At 41.7% G+C, this 21578-nt stretch overlaps 1 protein-coding gene across 3 annotated transcripts in view; it reads left to right on the forward strand.

Moving 5' to 3' along the window:
• elp4 (elongator acetyltransferase complex subunit 4) overlaps positions 1-19228 on the forward strand; it is a 53062-nt gene extending 33834 nt beyond the window's left edge. For 2 of the 3 annotated variants that reach the window (XM_077520004.1, XM_077520002.1), the window contains exon 10: positions 18422-18732. Coding sequence is in view for 1 of the 3 variants with exons in the window: in XM_077520002.1 (XP_077376128.1) it covers positions 18422-18541 (120 nt within the window). In the remaining 2 variants the exon portion in view is untranslated. Of the gene's footprint in view, positions 1-18421; positions 18733-18983 lie in introns of those variants that run through there. The other variant, XR_013283304.1, reaches the window with a different exon arrangement.
• Positions 19229-21578: the final 2350 nt, after the last annotated feature.

Raw genomic sequence — 21578 nt, forward strand, 5'->3', positions numbered from 1 at the left:
CCTGCCAAAAGTTTTGATATACAGACGTTGACGATACATTGACAGTCCATCCAGAGCAGCCATTTGCTTTACCTTTGTTAGCACCTGATCACATGATTTGTTTGACTAATTTCACAGATGACTTCCCCGTTCATTTTAAATTCCATAAAACAAAGTGCAAATCATTAAAGATGATAATACACCCATTATTAGTATGGAAATTAGCTTGGAATCCTGAAGGCTTGTCATTTGAGTGACAGCCTGAGACACTTGTGGTTCATCACACTGTATTTCAGATATGTTTTATGTTTTTTCAAACTCCATATTTGGCACATTATCCTCAGGTTCCGGTTCGCACCTTGTTGGTATTTAAGACGGCTTTCCACCAATATGACCGAATTGCGGAGCCAGCCGCGGCTCCCTCATAACGGGGAGGTGGCGTCTGCTCCCAGATCACCGTCTGGATGAGGGAGCACAGCGGCATCCCACCTCATTACCGTAGCAACGCACTAACCGGGAGAGGGACACACTACTCTCTGTGATTAAGATGTAAATTTCCTCTAATTGGAATGTAAATTCATACATTTATATGAAGACGTCAGCTGTCAGTTTGCAATATTGTGTCCTTTTCTCTGCATCTCCCCTGGTCCCCAGGCAGGGGACGAGGTGCCTGTAATCTGTATCGTACTCCCAGCAGCCCCATCCTGGGATTTGCCGTTTGTTTAATGCCAGGCCCATTGTCCTTCATCCAGCCCATCATTGTAATTCTCCCCATTCATGTTTCTGTGTTTTGTCGCCGTCTGATTTGCTCTCGCTACCTGTGTTTGTTTCCCCATGCATGGCTGAGCCGCCAGGGCTTTGGGCGAGGGGGGGGGGGGGGGGGGGGCACTTTGAGACGGGGCCCGGGTCATTGGGTGGCCGTATTTTGCGTGTGCATCGATTACTTCTGCTGAATGTTCCCGAATGCAAATAAGTCTGCCACTTTGAGAGGAAGCACATGTATCTGAAGTAATTAATTTTACCCTTGAATGCCAGCTGTGGTGTTGGTTTGACGTGCTCCAAATGGAGCTTTCTCACCAAAAAGGTGTTAATTTAGGGATTTGGCAGATGAAATAAGTGTGTTTGCCAATATGTATTGTGTCCACACAAATCCAATGTGTCTTTTTGCAATTCAAAGCCTGTGTCATCTTGTCGATTTGTAACCATGCTATGAGTGGCCCACTACTGACACAATATAAATCGTTGTTTACAAGTGATGGATGAAAGAAAATTCCAATCATTTAATGTGAATAATATCCTAATGCTATTACATTAAAGTAGAAGTCAACCTTAAACGTATGTTATATGTGAAATCCTACTAGTGTGCATTGCTTGGCCACTGGGCGGCAGTATAATACACTCATGCAGAAATAAATGAAGAAGAATTTCACAACTACTTGGATTTGACTTTGTAAAATGCAGTAATTGTAGTCATTTTTTGCAGAGGATAAAGAATATATGCCTGTGATTATTCTTATAGCATCTGTCTACATTATATTATCAATATTACATCCTTTCCAAAGAAACACACACGGTCATAAATATCTGCATGTGCTTCTGAATCAGGAGAATAATTTGTTGTGCAACCACCTAATTGACTTGTCACATCTTGCTCACTGAGCATGATGACTCCAAACAAAAGCAGCAAGGGTGTTTTTCTTGTTGTGGTTTGTTGTGTGAATTGCCTGATCACGGAATTCTTGTGGGTGTGTACCATGTACAAGCATATTTGCTGTGAATTCCACTCAGGCAAAGGTGCTATGTGGCGCCTCTCACATCACGCAAACCTTTCATTACAAGACTCTCGGGACTTAATTGTTTTTTTTGTTGTTGTCACAATTCCTTGAGAACTTTCACAATTTTTTACACACTCTATGTGCATTTGTGTGCAAGTTCATCTGCAGGGATCACTTTGTGAGCCTGTGTATAATTCATATTTCAAAAAAATATAAATGATCTCATGGACCTAAATTCCCATGTTGTATCAGTCCAGCTCAGACCTTTAACAGCAGGAATTCCGTCAATGCTCCCATAGCATGTCAATACTGCCCCACCCACCCGTGGCACCACATTTGCCTGTCATGCCCTCGCTCAATTAGCAACAGGGCCCAATAAACCTTTCACTTCCATCTATCGCCTTGTGTTGATTGAAGCAACGATGCGGAAACCTGGCACGTTCCTAGACGTCGTTTCGGAGAGTGAGGAATCTGCCCCTGGTCAGGTGAATCAGCCGGCGTTGGCCGCGTAGGTTATGCTGTGACAGCCTATCCGGAATGCAGCCACTCCCATGCACAGAGCAGCTGCACCTGTCACGTGGCTGAAGGAGGAAGTGACTCACCTGCGCCATCTTCTTAATGACTGAAGACTTGTACAATTTTTGCACAAATCCTATTTGTACCCCTCAAATACCTGATACCTGAACAGAACTGGACTGTTCATGACTACGTTTTTTTTTTATTCTGAATTGTCCGGTTTCCGCAAATAATTCCTTGAAAATACATAACGGCAAAAATATTTTTTATTAAATAGCTTGACAGCGGATGGTTATGTTAAAGGTACAGTAGCACAGGTTGTGTTTGAGCAATAAACATAACTACGTGCTTTAAAGTAAAGCATTTCATAAATATCCGCATATGACATTCAGAATATTTGTTCATGTCAAACTAATGGAGTCTTTTTTTTTTTTTAATTATGCAAGTAATTAACTGATTAAAAAAAGAGGAGTGGATCAAAAAATGTTGAAAATGTCCTCATAACATTAAACAGAAAAAAAAAATATCACTTAAGAGGTGCTCTTCAAATTTGGCGGGCACAAAATGTTGATTAAAAAAAAAAAGCCTTTTTAATTCGCAATTAATCAAAATTCTAAGATGTGATTGATCTGATTTTAAAAATTTAATCGTTTGACAGCTCTAGTTCTTATACTTAAATCTCCCTCCATCTATTTTCTATCCCACTTATCCTTACTAGGGCCAATTTACAGCACTGGTAGCGATTAATCTTTTTTTTTTTTTTTTTTTTTTTTTTTTTTTTTTGCTTTATATGTTTCAGAAAATTTAGCTGAATTGTTTTGATAAATAAAATTAGCACCTCCCCTAATCCATGTCGTGGATAATCCATCTGTACTGTAGTTGTTATCAGATGGAAAAATGGAAATCAATTCTGTCAACATCATAAAACCTCTTCAGTGTACAGGAAATGTTTAAGTAGGATTTGTGTTCTTAACAGTCATACAAGCGGAAGAATAAGTTAACCACTGGACGGCTGCAGCTATCAAGTATCTAAAACTGATTATTTTCTCAGTTCATTGATTAATGTAATGATCAATCAAAATTGATTATGCATTGAAGTTAAATCAATATTTATCTGGTTTCTCTTTAGCGTATTATTTTTATTTATATGGTTTTGTTGCCTTTTCCATGATCAGGTTATTTGTCTTATTTGACAATTCGTTTCAGCAGTTAAACACTGTTAATTAAAATGTCTACACTAAATAAAACAAAGTCTAGACTAAGTCTAATACTTGAATAGCTCGCAACAAAAATGTGCGGCATCCTTATTTAGAATAATTCGTTCTGCACTCTAAAATGAGAATTGTTGCAAAAATTTTGTATCTCAAATTATCTTTCACCATTTAAATGAATGGAAATGTCATTAATCCGTTCCAGCCCTGGTGTGTGTGCCAAGTTTCATCCAGGTCTGCGAGAAAGATTTCAATTTACAGTATAGGAAATCTCTTTTAAAGTCTTTGACTGGCTGAGGAAGTTCCCTGGCTCTCCTTTCCAATTTCTCATTACCACTCCTTAAAAACCGTTGGCTCACACCATTGGATCAGACCTGACTCCGTCGGTCGTGGCACAGGCTCATCGTGCATTGCAGGAAGAAAAGTGGGGCAGCGAGCGAGAGGCAGTCAGAGAAAGAGAGAGAGAGAGCAATTTGTCCCCCAGGTATGACCGAGTCAGTCATGCAGAAGGATCCCACATGGAGGGAGGTGGAAGAGGAGGGCGATGAAGAAACTCTTGGCTTTCCCTCTTCCCCGAAAACACATCTGTCTTCTTTCTCGGCCACACACACCTTTTGTGCATCCTTCGCTCACCTTTGTACTTTGCTAACAGAGCCACTCAAGTTTACATTGTTTGTTCTGTTTCATAGCAGTGTTGTTTTGTTTTTTTTATGTGTGGTTTTAAGCTTTTGGATGAACTTGTAGTCCATTTACACCCAGCAGTGTTCCTTATTTTTTTCCCCAATTTGTGTTAGCCCAACACCTTGTTTTATTTTTTGCCAGTCGTGTCATGGCTGCGTGCATTAAAACAATTAAACTCCGCCGCCTCCCTCGCCACAACAATCATTTGCGGATGTGTCGGGTGAAATTTAGCAAGAAATTATCATTTTCTGAATCACTTCACCGCGCTCGCTTTGTGCCTTTTCTTTCTTTCTCTTCCTCCGTCGTGTCTTTGAGCTCCTCAAAAGGACTCCGAGCCCCCCTGCATGTTCTTCTCTTAGCCTCTTTTCTCCGTACTTTTTTTTTTTTTGTTGTCCGTCATTATCCAGCAGCACTTTTCTGTGCGTGCAAATGCTTTCTGAACGGCTTCCTTTCTTCCTTTTCAGGGCGGATGTCATTGTTGCCGCCTGTGGGCTGGGTGTATTTATTTAGGGGTAATTGGTGTGTGGATGAGTGAGGTAATGAGGTGCATCCACACTTGGCTGCTCCCCTCCTTAGCTGAGCTGGGCTGCGGCTTGAACTGCACCGTCTCCTCCTGAGTGGCTTTTTCATACCCAGGTGGACAAACACAATCGCTTGGGGTGCACCTCAATCGCTGGTTTGCTTGTGTTTGTGTACGTTTTTTTTTATGTATATGTGAGGCTGAGTGTGTGTTCAGTGAAGCTCAAGAGGATCTTTGGCTCTCCCAGCTCACTGCCATCCTCCAAAAAAGTAGCCCGGATGTCCTGCGGAGTAACCTAATGATTTCACTTACACCTCCCTTATCTGTCTGGCCCGTGTGTCTGTAACCGTCTGATGCTTCAGCCTTTACATGCCATTTGCTGCCTCATATCCTGTAAAATTCAATTGCACAAGCACCAACTGTAGCCAGAGAAAGCGGGCTCTCCCCCTCTCTCTCTGCTCCCTCTCTCGCCCCGTCTACATTTGTAAATACAAACAGCTCACATCATCTCCAAGAAGCTGGGAATTCAAGTTACTTAAAGGTGTTTGTGAGCTAATGTTACGCATCAGTTGTTGTGTTGTTATCAGGGTAATTGCTGCTGACCTTGCAGTCTTTGATGGACACACAATTACTGTATGTGACGCATAAGTGGACTCATTTTAGCTGAGGATTTTGAGTTGCTAATGGCGCATTATTCAGCTTTTGGTCTGTCCCCAAAAGTGCCGGGCCAAATCAAACACGCCGCTCCAGGGTAATTGAGGCCCACTCCGCACCCCCTGCGGTGAGCACGGCAGAACTGTAATCCTCTGACCACTCTGACTTGGCCCCAATCTGGCAGGCCGCCCATTTCCCAGCAAAACGCCCAAGTCGGGAAGGCTGAAGAAACCCATGGCCACGTTTGGAACACTTTACAAAGCAGTTATTCAAGCTCTACCACTTTTTTTTTTTTTTTAAATCATTGGGTAGTGAATAACGAGTCAGCATAAGTATTAATATTTTTCAGTATGGTACCACATGGAACATACAGAGTAAGGGGCAATAAGTGCAACTGCCTTAGCCAATGCAGTGCAGCACAACATCTATCGAGTGAACATATTGGTGAGCAATAGGCCTTTGGCAGGATGTCAAACTTGTTAACTCATTTCAAACAGCATCACACAAATGCCAAATATCAGGGAAACATGAAAAAAAACTAGTGTAATGAAAAACTTACTCTCCTGGATCTTTATATTGAGCCAAAGCAATAATAAATACCCTTGGATTTTTACAGCATAATAATTATTACTGTTCAAAATTTTATTGTTGTCTGTGTTGTTCATTTCCTAAAGACATGACAAGCTACTGATTGATTGATTTGGTTTAATGTTTATTGTAAACATGCAGTAAAAAAAAAAAAAAATACAAGTCAAATTTAATCTCATAACGAAACACATTGTGGGGACCCTCCAAAAATGTTGCTGTCCCCTAAAAGGAAATTATTTAAACGTCATTGAAGCACTTTTATATTTTGTTTCAGTACTGTGCTACTTTTTAGTGAACGACTCGCACTAAATATACTCTATATGTTCAAAGCAGCCCCACTAAATTCGGTATTCTGAGTAACATTGGGTTTGTGGAATATGAGTTAAGTAGCGAAATCTATCCGATTTTATCCATCTCAGGGGGCAGCCATTTTGCCACTTGCTGTAGGACTGAAAATGACATCACAGTTGCTCAGGGTTCAGGTAACAACCAATCACGGCTCAGCTTCAGAAAAGGTGAGCCGTGAACAACCAATTATGGCTCAGCTTCATAAAACAGATGAGCTGTGATTGGTCGTTACCTGAGCAACTGTTTTGTTGTTTTCACTCGACAGTATGCGGCAAAATGGCCGCCACGTGAGATGCATATACAAAAGGATGGATTTTGCTGCTCAACTCATATTCCACAAACGCAATATTAATTCGCTTTTGCATTGATTTAATTTTTTTTTTTTTATTGTTTTTTTTTTAATACTTGTATATGTTTTTAAAATGCTAACAATATCTGAGGTGAGGTGTCACCTCTTATAGGGGTCATTTTCCAGAGAGGATATTTAGCACTGTCTCTCTTCATTTTTAACTTTAGCTCGTATGCTCCCCAGGCCCTGGCTCACTTTGTAATGGATTTAATAATGCGTAACAATTAACACTCAGCCGGTGCTCTAGGTTAGCGGCTGGCTGGTGCGTTTCAGGCAATATACGAATAATAATAATAAAAACACCAAACAAAAATCCCCGTCGGTGTATCAAGAAGCTTGGGGTGGTGGAGAAAATGGAAGGTGGTGAATTTTTTGACAGGGCGACCGAGGTGATGTCTCATTGCCTCTGACACCCCGAACACCCTAAAGGTGGCTTGGCCAACCGTCTACCCAGGAAGCAGCTCACCTAGTTGTGGCTAAAATTACACAACCACCTGCCCACAGGGACAGTGTACTGGAGATTAGAGCAGGGGTGGTGGTGTGGTGAAGAGAGCCAGGAAAGAGGAGCAAAGAGCAGTATGTTTGTCACCGAGTATTGCTGTGAGAATTTAGATTGGAAGTATGTAGAAATTCGTTGTGGTTAGATATAAGATGAAACCGTGGAAGTCAAACGCACCACAAGGCAAGAGAATTTGGATTATGATTTATGACCAAGCTTTTCAGGAAAAACACCTCTAAAGTTCTGTCAGTGTCACATGAGACGTCAGCATAACCTCAAAAAATTTCTGCCGGAGCTCAGTTGTTTTTGGCTTGTTGTAGCTTTTTTTGTGACGGTTATTCTGAAGGAATTAGCTGCTTTTTTTTTTTGTCTGTCACACCAGTGAACGTTAATCTGGAATCTCACCACCATTTACAAGGAAATGTTAGAATAATAACTCAACTCAACTCTCAACTTAACTTTATTTATAACTGCATACAAAGTGCTGTACATGAAACAGAAAAATAAACGTTTAGCTTTTTAACCATTTTAAATGTATGTTCTTCTGTAGCCTTATCAATAAAGTATAACATAACAAATAGTTACTTGTTAATAAGATTATAATATTTTGTTTGTTACTATTAAGTGCCTCTTTTTGTTTGATTTTCTTTAAATCGAGAGCAGCACCAGGGCAGCCCGAGGATGGTGCTGAAGCACCTCCTGGAATACAAATGGCAACCGATAGCAATCCTATTTTTTTTTGTGACTTTAATCTTTTTCCTTATTTAGCACCTCGCTGCATGAGTCACTAAAATGTCTCACCGTGTTGGCACCGTACTAGAATTTTGTCCTTGTGATTACTGTTTTGACTTGTTCCTTGATGTTGATGTAAATCTGTATCAGAGAGGAGACAGCGACTGGGTCAAATTCGGGTTTTCCAGAGTGCTTTAAAAGTTCACTGGATTAGTGGAACAAAGCATTGCAGCCCCAGGCGATTCCAGTCTAGGTCCACAGAGAGCATATCCGCCCTGAGAACGAGGTGGCTGTTGTTTCAAAGTAGCACAAAAAGGGACATTTAGTGGATGGGGATCTGTATTTTATTACTATCACATTTGCAAGTGTAAAAATGAGATACAAATCCCATATATGGATCCTCCAATGTTCAGTATTAAGTATGCTTGTTTCTTTTTGAAGTCATTGTAAAGTGAAAGTATGTCTACTGAATTTGATACACTATGAATGCCTTTCACATCCCACGAAAAAAATCATCGCATAAAACTTCCAATGACTGGAATATATGCCACCGGGTTGTCGCAGGGATTTCTACGCAGCGACGAGAGGCACAAGCTAGCGCAGGAAAAACCTAAACAGGCTTCTGCGGTTTTCTCAGCCAGCAGATAGGCAATGGTCTCATCCGCAGCGTCAATTCATTGTTTGGGAGTTCAAATAATAACATGGAGCTGATCTGTAAATTAAGGAATACCGGGAAGATGCATTTTCAGGGTGTAGGCATAGCTAGCTAGCTAGTTGCAAGTTGTAGTGTAGTAATGATGACTCGTAATTGTGCCGGTTGACCTTTGATGTAAGCAAAGGTGCTCAAGTTCTTATATAGTGGCGGAGGTGGAGCAACTGGAGGTTGATTTTGCCACGCCCAAAATATGAGGAAAACTAAAGTCGTGACAAATAGTTTAATGCTAATTCTCCACAATTCACAAATGAATAAACCGATGAGTAGCACCATTATCACACTATGTAACCTTGGCAAATGAATGGGCATCGAGTTCATTTCAGATGGGCAATGCTTATATTTATTTATATTGCCAGAACATCTCTGAATATTCTCTAGTTGAAACTTTTTGTTGTTGTCCTTTGAGAAGAAATCTCAAGACGGACACTGCAATATGAATGGTAACAATTCTAGCTGCTTCCCAGTGGCAGAGTTCAGGCTGTTTGCCTGTCCACTGATGTGCAGTGAATGGCCTGAGAGGCTCTAGGCTGGTCTATGTGTGGCCCGGCTGGTCCAAGTCAGCAGTAATGACTGGCTTTGGCCAGCATGCCTGTTAATGTGAATGGGGTTACTCTGGGCAACACCTTTTCAGCTGGGTCCTATGAAGTCCCCAGTATGGTGGTCTTTGTCCACACAAGGGCTGTCCTCTCAGCAAAAAGGGCTCCTTTTTTTTTTTTTGTGAGCACGATCAACCGGTGATGGATTATACCCACCCTCCCCTTTATTCATTGGGACAGACTTAACAGACATGGATGCTCGCAAACATACACACACTCGGGCACATGCGGGCCCTCACAAAGACACCAAAGGTATTACAAGCACATTGACACTTTATCTCACTAATTTGTGTCGTGGAGAGATTAAACGGCCACGCAACTTGAAAGTGGAATTTCTGTCACGCATGGAATCTGAGCGGGTGTGATATTTGTACATTCGTAATAATCATTTCTAACACAAAACAACCGCTGTCAACCACCTGACGTCCTGTGTCTCATCCTCAGGCTTTTGTCATGACAAAAGAACCAACTTGCATTTTTTTTTTCTTCCCTTTTGTCCTTATAATGCATTTAGATTTTCATCATGACTGACATCAGAAATATTTCAAATGGCGAATAGCATGCTGTTATCTTTAAAATGCCATGCCACTGCTGTCATCCTCAAACATGCTCAATGGTAGTGCAGATTTTTTTTTTTTTTGCTGGCACAACTCTTCCGCAGGAGTGATTACCTCCACACTTCCCAAGAGGTTAGTCACTTGTACAGACTGGCACAGTAACCTCGAGATGACCTTTAGCTTTGTCAAATATTATCCTATAAACTAAATTGTGGACCTGATCACAATGAACATGTGAAAGGACAAATTGTGTTTTCTTGAAGACGTTTCGTGAAACTAGGCTGTGCTTGTGTGTATTGGATATTTCAAAAATTTATACTTAAGAGGCTGTGTTGGTGTCTGGTTATGTACAATTGGTGCGTGTGTTCTCATTTACTCCGAGCAACACAAAAGTAAGCATCAATATTACATGAGTAGAGGGCCATTTTAATGCGCCGGCTTATATTTTTGGGGCCTAATGGAAAGAGGCAAGTCATACAAGAACCTGCTAGCCTAAAATTCTACATTAAATCTACACAGTTGCATGTATTAAGTTGTTGTTCGCATTTTTTTATCAGGTATATTATTATTATTATTTGTGTTTGACTTGATTTTTTTTTTTTGTGTAGTGTGGCGCTGACGTACACTATTTGCTTTGGGAAAACAACATAAAACAATGCATGGTTGTGCATGCATGATTTTTGTGGGCGACCACTGACTTGGTGAATCCGTGACATCACTCCCCAAGACAGGAAGGCGAAGTTGACGGCATCTCAGCATGCACCATGGCTAAGTTGTAAATAATAACTTGCTTGTACAGTGATTGAATGTCGTGTCAGGTTTACTGACCTGCTTCATATTGCTCACTTCTGCAAGCTAGTGGCGATTTTTCGCATTAGTCTATTTGGAAGTAAAACCCTTTTCACACTGCACTCACTCAGTGTACAAGAGGCAGCGCGAAATTGCCGGAAGTGCCCACCAGGAATTAAAAACTGAGATTTTGCCGCTGGTTAGACCGCACCTAGACAAGATATATCTTTCATTATTGCAAAACAAAGACATGAGTTTGCTCATTTTAAGGAGGAGGAGGACACGAGCAGCAGAGAAAAAATAATGGTAGTTTGTCAGTTTAATCGTGCCGTTACATGTTAATAAGTACGCCAAAATGACGCTATATTACTCTGCCAGCTACTCTCCAATTGGAGGGCCTCGTCTGATTTCACACCGCCACTCCCAAATAGAACATTTTGTAATTTGAGGTCACATTGCTATCACAGCAGAAGTCCTCTTGCTGCTCCACGAATGGGTTTGGTGACGGAGCGTTGCATCCTGCTAAATGCAGTGTGAAAAGGGCTTAAATCTCACGATACAGTAACATACAATTATTTTGATAATTAGCTTTAACCTGGTTACTGGTCCTGGACACATTAATTATTCAATACCAAAAAAAAAAAAAGTGATTGTAGAGTAATTCTTAATCGTTTAGTAATGAATTATGTGCCAATGCTTCCACAGAGTCAGTCAGCAAAAAAATTTCAGACAAAAACATTTACTGCTCCCTCAATTGTGACATACTACTCTGTAGTCCAAAACCTACTTGAAGCTTTGTTCCAAATACACTGAGGAGACAGCATTAAATATGCTAGCTTTTGGTTGAAGTGTGACTATTACAGCGGAACATCTGTATGGCACTACAAAACCTGCTCCTACCACGTGTCAGTGATGCTTTAACCTGAGGACGTTCATAGTTTGAGGGGCGAAATGTGTGTTGGAGGGCGCAAGAGGTCCCCCAGATAGTGCTGTCATAACCCATGCAGCCGCTCTCTTTGCTATGGGCCTATGCGTAGTGAAGGCAGCACTTAGACATGTTTGTACTCTTCGCCCTCTATCCCGCTCCCTTTCTCCCTCGGCACCATGTCACCCCAGGGGTGGACCAGCACTCCCTGGCTGTGCCCAAGTCCATAACACCAACTGCACCCCCCCCTTGCAACCCATCACTGCTCGGGTCAATGTGCCCTCGCCCCCCCGCCCGCCGCCGTCAACCTACAACGCCCACAGTCCATACCGACACAGGCCTGCAAAGAGAAACAAAACAGATCTGAAAAGAGACCAAATGGCCCCACGCAGTGCTCCCTGTCAAAGGCCTTGACAGGCCCAAGGAGAGGCCCCCAGAAGACCCCTCAGTTGAAGATGATGACGACGGAGATAACAAGTCAAGTTGTTGTGTTACAGCGCACTTACACTTTGGCCCCTTGTTTGTCCGTTTGCTTATTCAGAAGCCCTGCACAGCTAACTGATTACCATGCATGTCATGTTTACTAACATGGCACATGCTATCAAATGCTGTTTTACATCAGTATGTGGAGCGTGAAGGGTAAGCGGTGGGCCTGCTACCTACCCAAAAGAAGAGGAATAAACATTCCATTAGAATAAACATGAGAATTATTGTCAACCAGTCAATTTCCTGTTTGGACATGCTCATGTTATTAGTGGCTTCACATTCTTTCAGTGTTTGGGATTATAATTACTCTCAAAATGCTTACTCATCCTTCTGTCAGACAAATTAGCCACGAAGCAGAAGACGTTTCTTCTGTCTTGACTGTTTTTTATGAATGTCTCTTGGATTCTCGTGGATCTGGTAGAATAAGATGAGCAGGTCTGTTAACCAAGAAAACATTACTTAATGTATCCCTGACACCCCAAGATGATTTGTACAATTGACAGGCACTGATTGAAAATCATCAGCATTCCAGGCGAAAAATGATAAGCGAATCGGAGAGGGTATTGGTATTAGTCCCTAAGAATGTGGATAATAAATTTGTTCTACAAGTTGATTGAACCATCAGAAATGACAAACAGACTGGATCAACAGGTTATTCCTTATGCAAGGCCAGGGATTGTGTTGCGTTCTTTGTTATAGCGAAAGAAGAGGAAGGTCAAGCGCCTTGTCAGCCTTTGTTTGCTGCAGGTGGGCTAGAATTACCCAAATGACAGGATTTATACTGGGGCTCTTGCTGCATTTTTTTTTTTTTTTTCTGTCAAGGTAGCGGAAGTCTTCTGTGGAACAACCGGCGTAAATGGGATGATGCTGTGCTTGTCAAATTGAAAAGCACATCACCTCATTATGTAGGGTTTTTCTGGGTTAAAGTTAACAAGTTCCTATAGATCCAGCAAATGATTTTCCCACACAATGGGGTGTAATTTTATCGCTGTGAGGGATTATGGCACTGGGAGGTGATTTAGTCAGCAGATGGCAACTCTGGGAAAGTTTCCCCAATGTCAACTGTGAAATGTTCTACTACCAATTTCTACTTATGTGGATAGTTTGTTAGCCTGTTATCTGATTGGTTAGTTGTCATTTCCTTTCATGTTTTTGACATCATCTTCGGGATATAATGTTGAATTTCAGTCTTTTTACTGATTGACTTGAGTGAAATATCATGAAATAATAATTGAAGAGCTTATATTCTGAGCAAATGGCGACGACAATGGCTGCACTAAGTAGGTATTTATGGTAAATATCGTGTCACTTCCATGAGCATGATCCAGGCCGGGTAATCTGATTTGAACGGCCAGACCGGCCGTCATGTGTTCCCTGCAAGGTGTCGGGTTTCCCATAGATTTAAGCTGTACAGTGACATGGGCCATTTGAAAGTCTGGCTAAAACACTATGGAATAAATGACTCGTTAAAAATTAGCACCTAATACTCAGGTCATTAGCAATATGTTACCACTGGTGGAATGCCTTTGATGCCGCTGTTTTGTGTAGCCGGTTCCTTGTTAAGCTCCTGCTGAAGGAAAAAAAAAAAAAAAAAAGTCTTCTTATGTCTCGGAACATAATGTATGCACATTTGCATATAGTAAAGTGATGATTATGATATAAGCAAGGGGAAAAAAACAGATTTTATGCCTTTTCTGAACCATTAAACGACGTTATCTCAACAAACATCCGCCGTGATATATGGAGGCGAGGAATAACAAGCAGCATGCAACGCCATATTCTTTTAAGAAGAGGGTCTTTGGGGTGATAAGTAAGCCGAATGGAATTGCCCATTGTGGGGTGATATTAGTAACCCTCTTAGGCAAAGCCAGTCTGCGGGCTGGCCCCGAGGGCTCATTTCAAGTGCTTAGCGCTCGTTTGGAGCTTTGTCACCTCTCCGCCTGTCGCCAGCCCCTCTGGCTGCGAAACGCAGCTGAGCTGTAGACCTTAACCACGACTCGCCGCCACGGAGGAAGCTCTGGCCACACGTAGTCACACTATGGCTCACGTTCATATCGACATTCCCCCCCTTCTGCACCGCAGCCAATGGTCTCATTTCCCGCCATCCACCCTTATCCAGCCCCTGTCCTTCTCTCTAACTGCTGTTTCTTCCCCTTCTTTCTACAACCCTCGCGAAGGTTGCCAGGCAGCCGGGAAAGACTTCTCTCGCACATACACCCCGCAATGCCTGTGAGGGTTTTCCGGATGTCCTTGTTTACACCATGGAGTGTGCAGGTCATTGGAAAGAAGACTTTGAGCCTCCCATCTTAAGTCCGTCACTTGGCTCCGTTAATTCGCACAGACTTGGTCTCTCACCTCTGTAGAATTCAGTTTATTAAAACCTCAATGAAGGGGAAGTACATGATCTATGTATTAGCCTGTATGCGTTTTTCTTGACCGACCGCAACTAGCCTACCACAAAGCTTTCCGAGCCAATTGATTGGTTTTGTCTGCTCCTCCCTCCAACTTTGACGTTGCCATTGATTGGTCTCATGTGCCCCTGAACTCGGAGGTTAGAGGAGCCGAGCTGAACTTCTGGATTGCTTTGACCTTCGCTCTGCACATGCTCAGTGTGCTGCACAGCTCTGAGCCAAATACACACCGCCAAGCTGGGGCTGAGGGTGCGTGACAGCCAGACAACGGTGTGATCTTCCCCGTGTTTTTATTTATTTATTTATTTTTACTCACCCTCTGAGGATGATGTATATGTGATTGATTTTCCTCCATCCCCTGCTCAGTAGCGTGTTTCCGCTGCAGTGCACTAAGCAGGACTGAGTCCAGGCTTGATCAATGCATTGTTTTTCTTTTTCAATTACACTTGACTGAGCTAACGACACGAAAGGTTACGCAGGTGAAGTTTGGCAAGGATGGAAGCGGAACGTCTGGATGCCCCCTCAAGTCCGATATGTGAACGGGTGTCTATGTGCGCAGAAAGAGCGGATCTCAGTGTGAGATGAAAGATTCGACCCATTCGTCATCCTATCATCTTGCTAATTCTTCTCACAAAGCCTTTCAGTGCTGAGAAGATATTTAGGGTATCCATTTTAAAATCCCTGTTAAGTGAAAGTAAATTACTTCTACTTTTTATGCACCACAAAGAGTTGTTAATAGCTGTCTGTCAAATTTGAATGATTAAGAAAATTGGTCAAATAAATAAGTATTCCAAACAGTGACAACGGGACATTCTAAAGCGACCACCCCAGCGCGCTGTCAGACTTTATTCCCCACTTGTTCTTCTTTCTGTTGTGTGCGTGCACTCACAGCTGACGACGGCGCGTTCTAAAGCAGCCATGCCAGAGACTATTTGAAGTAAAGATGTATTTTAGGGTTTCGGCATAGATCCCTAGACCCTGTTTTAGAATTGGCCAAAAACATAAAAAATAAAAACATCTGGTGCACACTTTAACCAATTAATTGGCTTTGCAAGTTCTTCAAATCGTCAAGCATACCAAAATAATCAATTTGTATCATACAGTTATTTTGCGTCCATGGGGTCTTTGTTTAGCCTAGAAGTATTTTCATTCAATTATTTACTGTCATTATGACTTACTGCTTTAGCGTACCGGTAGGTTAGTTAAAGACTATGGCAAAGTTCTGACAAACTTTGGTGACGTTGCCACTAAAGGATTGGAACTACTTAAAGTTGGGAGAGAGTGGGGTTCGAAACACTGTTGTCCATTGATCGGTCAACAGAGAATTGACAATGGAATTCCATTTGTTTTTGTGTAGGGATGGATGGATGGATGGAAGGCCTTGCTCCAGAATTTCAACCTACACATTGATGTAGCAATGCAGCTATCGCCATCACGCCTGCACACACCATTCCAAACCTTACCATGGCAAACATCTCTCAGGAATCTCCTATCCTTCCCATGTAACCTTACCTAACCGTCCAAAATTAAATTATAGGTCCTTCACAGTGTCTCGCTTGCCCTAGATAATCTGCTGTGCAGCATTTAAGAGCACTCCTCTTGTTTCATCTCACAAAGGACTTTAAGTTCACAGAAAGCAGACCTCTTGATTTGGACTCCCCGATGATGTGGTGGTCACAGTGGCAGGAGGGAAGCGTCCACCGCACCAGACCTGAACATTTTCTGTAATTTCGACTCTCTGGATCCCTGCAAAAAACAACACATGGTAAAAGAAGGAAGCCATCTACCCTAGAGCAAAGAAGAGCGTTGCGTACTACTCTCTTAATAATGACGCCGTTAAAGCCTGTACCAAAACACCTACTCATTAGGAAAGAGATAAGTATCTGTGGGAGTGGAAAGGCTCTACTAAAGCTGCATGTCTGGAGGGGATGAGGATACAGTAGGCAGGGAAGCCTTACAGGAATGAGCTAGGGGGGAGAGGCAGGGGGGGTGAAGTGCTGCCTTTGACCAGGAGGTTTCAAATGTCCTGGCAGATTCTTTCAGGGGCAAATTACAGGCTTTAGCGCCTCTTGTACCCAAAATGCCTTCATTCTGATACCTTCAGAGGTGCTCAAGCAACACGCTGGCCGACATTGTCTTGAGCGCACTCGACTCTGGAGACACTTCACCTCCTCTCCCGCTCTCAGAGCCTCTTCAAGACTTTGTTCATTGGAGAGCCGTCGGCGGCTTTTCTGGCGGACCCTGAAGGGAGCGCGGCGTAGCCCCGCTTAAGCTTTCTAGCAGTTAGCGTGTTGGTCTTAGGGAGCTTTGCACGAGTGGCCCTCATTAACCTCTTAGAGTCTTTGTGCTTTGAGTTGGCACAGGGCTGCTCCGCAGATAAGCTTTTCTGTGAAACAAGTAACTCAGCTAAAAGACTCGGGCGGTCATTTGTGTTACAGACACAATCGGCTCACATGCACTTCTTATGTACATTACAGCTGATCTCTTTGGGCAGTGGTTCTTAACCTTGTTGGAGGTACTGTACACTGGAATTTCTCAATTTGCCTTTATAAATCATGCAGTTAGGACGCTGACTCTCATCACTCAACTAAATTCTATATTTATAGAGCACTTTAAAACACCAACCACCGTTTTTTTTTTGTTTTTTTTACAGATAGAACCAAGGGTCAGCAGACAATGAAAAAAGCAGAGGCCCCAGAATAGAACCCTGTGGAACACCATACATTCCATTATACATGTGAATTCACATTGCACATATTCGTCTGCCCACTTTCTTTTTTTGCTCAACATAGTTAGTATGATGGGATTGCAATAATAAAGAAATCACACGACGTACCATCACAACAGTTACAAGCTGTATCATCGGTGGTGTAGTAGGTTTCAAGTTTGAACACGCAAATGAATGCACTACGGTCTTTTTGGACGGACGGTGTTTGTGACTTACATCTTTCAGGGCATTCACAAGTGCTCCATTTTCAGGCTACAAGTTTTCATTGTTAACAGAAACAATTAACGTGACAATAGCCAGATGGATATGTAATGGATATTACATATCCATCTGGTACCACTTCACAGTAATTTGTTCAGGAAAAGGCGGGACGTTCTGTGCAATAATTCGAGCTGATTGGACGATGCGACATTCCTCACGTTTGTTTTAACCAATCACGGCCACCGGTGAAAATTTCGTGTTCTATTTTGTCGAAGGGGGGAAAAGCACGAACATCTTATCAGCTAGAAATGCACGAAGCGCCTCTTGCTGTTGAACATTCAACATGGAAATAGTGAGTCATTCTGGGAGAACAGAATCAATTGTAGCGACCATTCCGTCCATGTTCGGTTTGTTTGTTAGCCCCTGCGTCGGCGCTGGCTTCCTGGTTTCGTCACAGTTGCATATCCCGCCCCCAAACACAATGTCGCTCTGTGATTGGTCCGAACCAATGACGGTCATCAGCGGCAGCGGTACAAAATGTATTCTCCGACGTTTGTGAACTCACAAATACCGCGAGAATTCATCTTGCGAGTGCAAGGTTAAGAAACGATAATCGACCAATTGATCATTAAGAATTCTGCTGATTGCATGGAGTCGTCATTTTGTTGTGAATGTTCAGTGACATTTTTCAGCTCTGTTTGCAAACGTTGCTTTTTCAACTGCAATTATGTAACACTCCTATGTTATAATAAACTGCCCCACAAATAAAACTGAATATTAGATTCCCCCCCTAAATTTAAATTTTTGAAAAATGTGACCCAAGGTGGCCCTGAATCCAAAATGTGAGCAATGTGGCTTCTCTCTCTCTCTTTCTCTCACATGCACACACACGGATTCCCTGAGACGTAACAGACCTAAAGCTCTGTGAAGCATTTAGCAACACGCTAGCAGGTTGACTCCATGCTGGCAGCTCTGCACAGTGCTGAAGCATCTAATGCAATTTCAGTGCAACACAGCAGTCTGGGAATAAACATCACTGAAGTGTACATCGATTGTGCATTGATTTTTTTATTTGTATTTTTTTTTTTGCCATCTGATCAAATAATCTGCCCCACCCTTTCATCATTCATCCTTCCTCTCCCTCCACTCTCATTTGTGTAGCGCCTCCATTTGCCTCCAGACTTGTCTGAGACGGTGAGTCGCGTGAGCAGGGGGGAGCTGGCAGGAGCAACCGCGGTGGCTTCCGCCTGCGGCTCTGGCAGCAAGCACCTGGATTTCTAGAGCTGGACTGGCCACTGGGCAGGCGACACCTGGAACGCTGCGGCGACCCGCTCGCGGGATGCCCACCACGTTTGATGTCCGCTGCCAAGCCGTTTGGGATCTGCCAACTGTCAATTAACGTCATTCGTATGGACAGGTTTCGCTTCATTTCATATTCTTGTGTTTACTGACAATAAAGCCAACATCAGGTACATGTTCTTGTGGTCAACTTCCTTCACTAATCTCGTATAAATAATCCCAGTGTCCAAATGTCACCATCATAAAAACTTCATAAACTGTACATATGGTCATTTGTTAGGCATTGTAAATGAATCTTCATCATTCTCGTGGGGAAATAAGTGACCTCTTGTTAATAATCAAATGTAAAAACTGTAAAACAAGCTTTAACATACGTGACAAAGGCCTAACTAACATTTTTACTACGTTCTCTCACTCTCTCTAGCTGTTGCTCTTTCCCCGCCCTCTGCCCAAACATCGGGTCAGGCAAATGCTGAGCTGGCATCTCGCACAAACTCACGAGACGTCATGCGTGATGCATTTCCAACACCAAAGGTTTGAGCGATTTACAGTATCTTAAAGCAACAGGTAGCAGTTTCTCAAAAAAAAAAAAAAAAAAAGAATCGCTGTGAAATTCCAACATTTACAAAATTAACAATTTTCTTAGAATATTACAATTTTACTCTGTTCAAACTATATAGTTTATTCTCATAAGATTACAGATTTATTTCCATTGTAAGTTTTTTTTAAGAATTTTTTTTTAAATATTACAACGTTATTATTAAATTTATAACAGTTTTTACAGTATCAATTCCATTTTTTTATTAAAAAAACACATTACATCTTCATTTTCATGTTACGTTATTGCAAAATGTTCTCATTTTTTAGTGATTATGGAATATGACTTTTCTTTTCAAATATTTTTTTTTCTGTTCACAACTTAAAAAAAAAAAAAAAATATATATATATATATATATATATAATTATTATAATTATTTATTTTTTTATTTTTTTATTTTTTTTACGTACTTGTCAAGTATTTTTCCAAAGGATTCCTCAAATTGTATGGAAACGTTCACTCATTTTTTTGTTCAATGTAGCCTATTATTCATAATGCTAAATCTTTTTGCCTCATCTAATCTAACCCTCTAATTTGATGATGTCTTCTGAATTTAAATCGCTCAATTTTTACCTAATTTTTATAGTACACAGACAATAAACTTTTGTTTCGGTAGCTCTAAATGTTTTGCCAACTTGCAACTTTTCCCTATATTTCAACTTCACGATTGTAAAGATTATCAAATTATAATTTGTGTTCCGATTTTCTAACATGCTTAATACATGCAAAAAAAAAAAATGCACCTTCTTCCTCCTATTCATGACTTAATTTTGAACTTTTCAGCGCAAAATCATATAACTTGATTATAAAATTCCACTCTTTTCCTCATAATTTCTGTTCTTCTTTGCATCCCCCTATTTTCTTAAATATTACAACGCCATAAGAAGCTTCACACTCTGCGGTGTTAGAAAGTTACCGTCACATGATCTCACTTGCTAACGGCACGTGAAGTCAAATGATTGACAGCGAGCGCTTTATTTCAACCTCTTCCTCTTTCCCGTCGTCATTGTTGCACCGCAGCGTCGTCGTAATCCGCCAGACGGCGAATCGCTTTGACCTTTTCCTCATTGTGTGCTCAGATTGGTCGCGCCTCACATCAAGACCCGTTTGTTATTCACCGTGGAAGTGTCGCACTGACATTTGTCTTAATCTTGAAGGAACGGGAGGTGCAAGAGTGGCTTCGGTGGTGGTGGGCTCATATACGGAAGGGTGAGGGTTTGATTCCTCTGACCAGTTTGTTCCGCTCACGTTATCCATATTTGCTCCAATTTTACTCATTAGGGTGAGCTGGTGCGAAATTAAGTGCAAATCGTTTGTTAGTGTATACAAGTAGAGTTTCTCAGCTATTTTTGATTATTCATTTTTCTGCTGATTTGTTCATTTTATCCCTGATGTTTGAAAACAGATATCCACTTCCCACTCCTTTTTCAAAATAGGCCTGCTCCTTAGGCCTACTTTTTTAAGCTCCGCAGATAATGGCACGACAAAAAAAAAAAAAGTATCTCAAGAGAAGCGGTGTAGTTGTACTGTATATCATCACTGCTGTGATTTGGTTGTAAATAAAATTATTGGTATGTTTATTTAGTCATTTATTTGGCTCTACCAACACAACCGGTTCCAAAAAATAGATGCATTAGGCATCAATGCTGCATGCTAACTAGCCGCAGTGTTAGCGTCACTTTTGCCCCAAAATAATGAAATAATTTAAGCTTATTTCAGTCTTTCACGTTCATGGTGTGAGTTGGACGTTTAGTCCTTTTCCACATCTTTGTGTCACACTACTAAGTCATTTAATGGATATGACACAACCAGCTAAAATTACACAAAGTTGTCCGGTGCACTTGTTACTTTGTTAGCCACATTAGCATGTTGGCTGAGTGCCCGCTCCTGTTTTATACACTTTAACGTGACATGTAAACTTAAAACCTGTGTCCTGTTTTAGTGTACATGATCACTTGTGGAATGACTAGGGAAGTCAGACGTCCCAGGACCGTCCCCTTTTTGAGCCTTAGGTCCCGCGTCTTGGCGGATTTCGCCAACCTCATTGTTTTGTCCCGATATTACGCATGCATGTCCCATTCCGTGTCCCGTTTTTTGCCTTGTGTTTGTCAATCACACAGTTGTCAAAGCAATTCATACGATAAACCCATTACAAGGGAGTTGAACTGTTAAATTCCTTTCTATTTACTGTACTTCCAAATTTAATTCACGTTTGTGGTCTCATATGCTTTCGCATCGAATCGGCAGCAGGAAATAGGCATTGACCTGAAGTAGAACTAATACCTGCTTTCGCATCTAAGAATCATGGGAAATGTAGTCCTACTACCAGTGGTTGTCACTCGCCAGTCAAACAATGCAAACTGAGCTGCTCGATGACCCAGATAAAAAATAAATAAAACTCCAGTCAAATTGAAATTTTAC

The sequence above is a fragment of the Festucalex cinctus genome, chromosome 4, assembly GCF_051991245.1.
Source record: "Festucalex cinctus isolate MCC-2025b chromosome 4, RoL_Fcin_1.0, whole genome shotgun sequence".
NCBI classification, from domain to species: domain Eukaryota; kingdom Metazoa; phylum Chordata; class Actinopteri; order Syngnathiformes; family Syngnathidae; genus Festucalex; species Festucalex cinctus.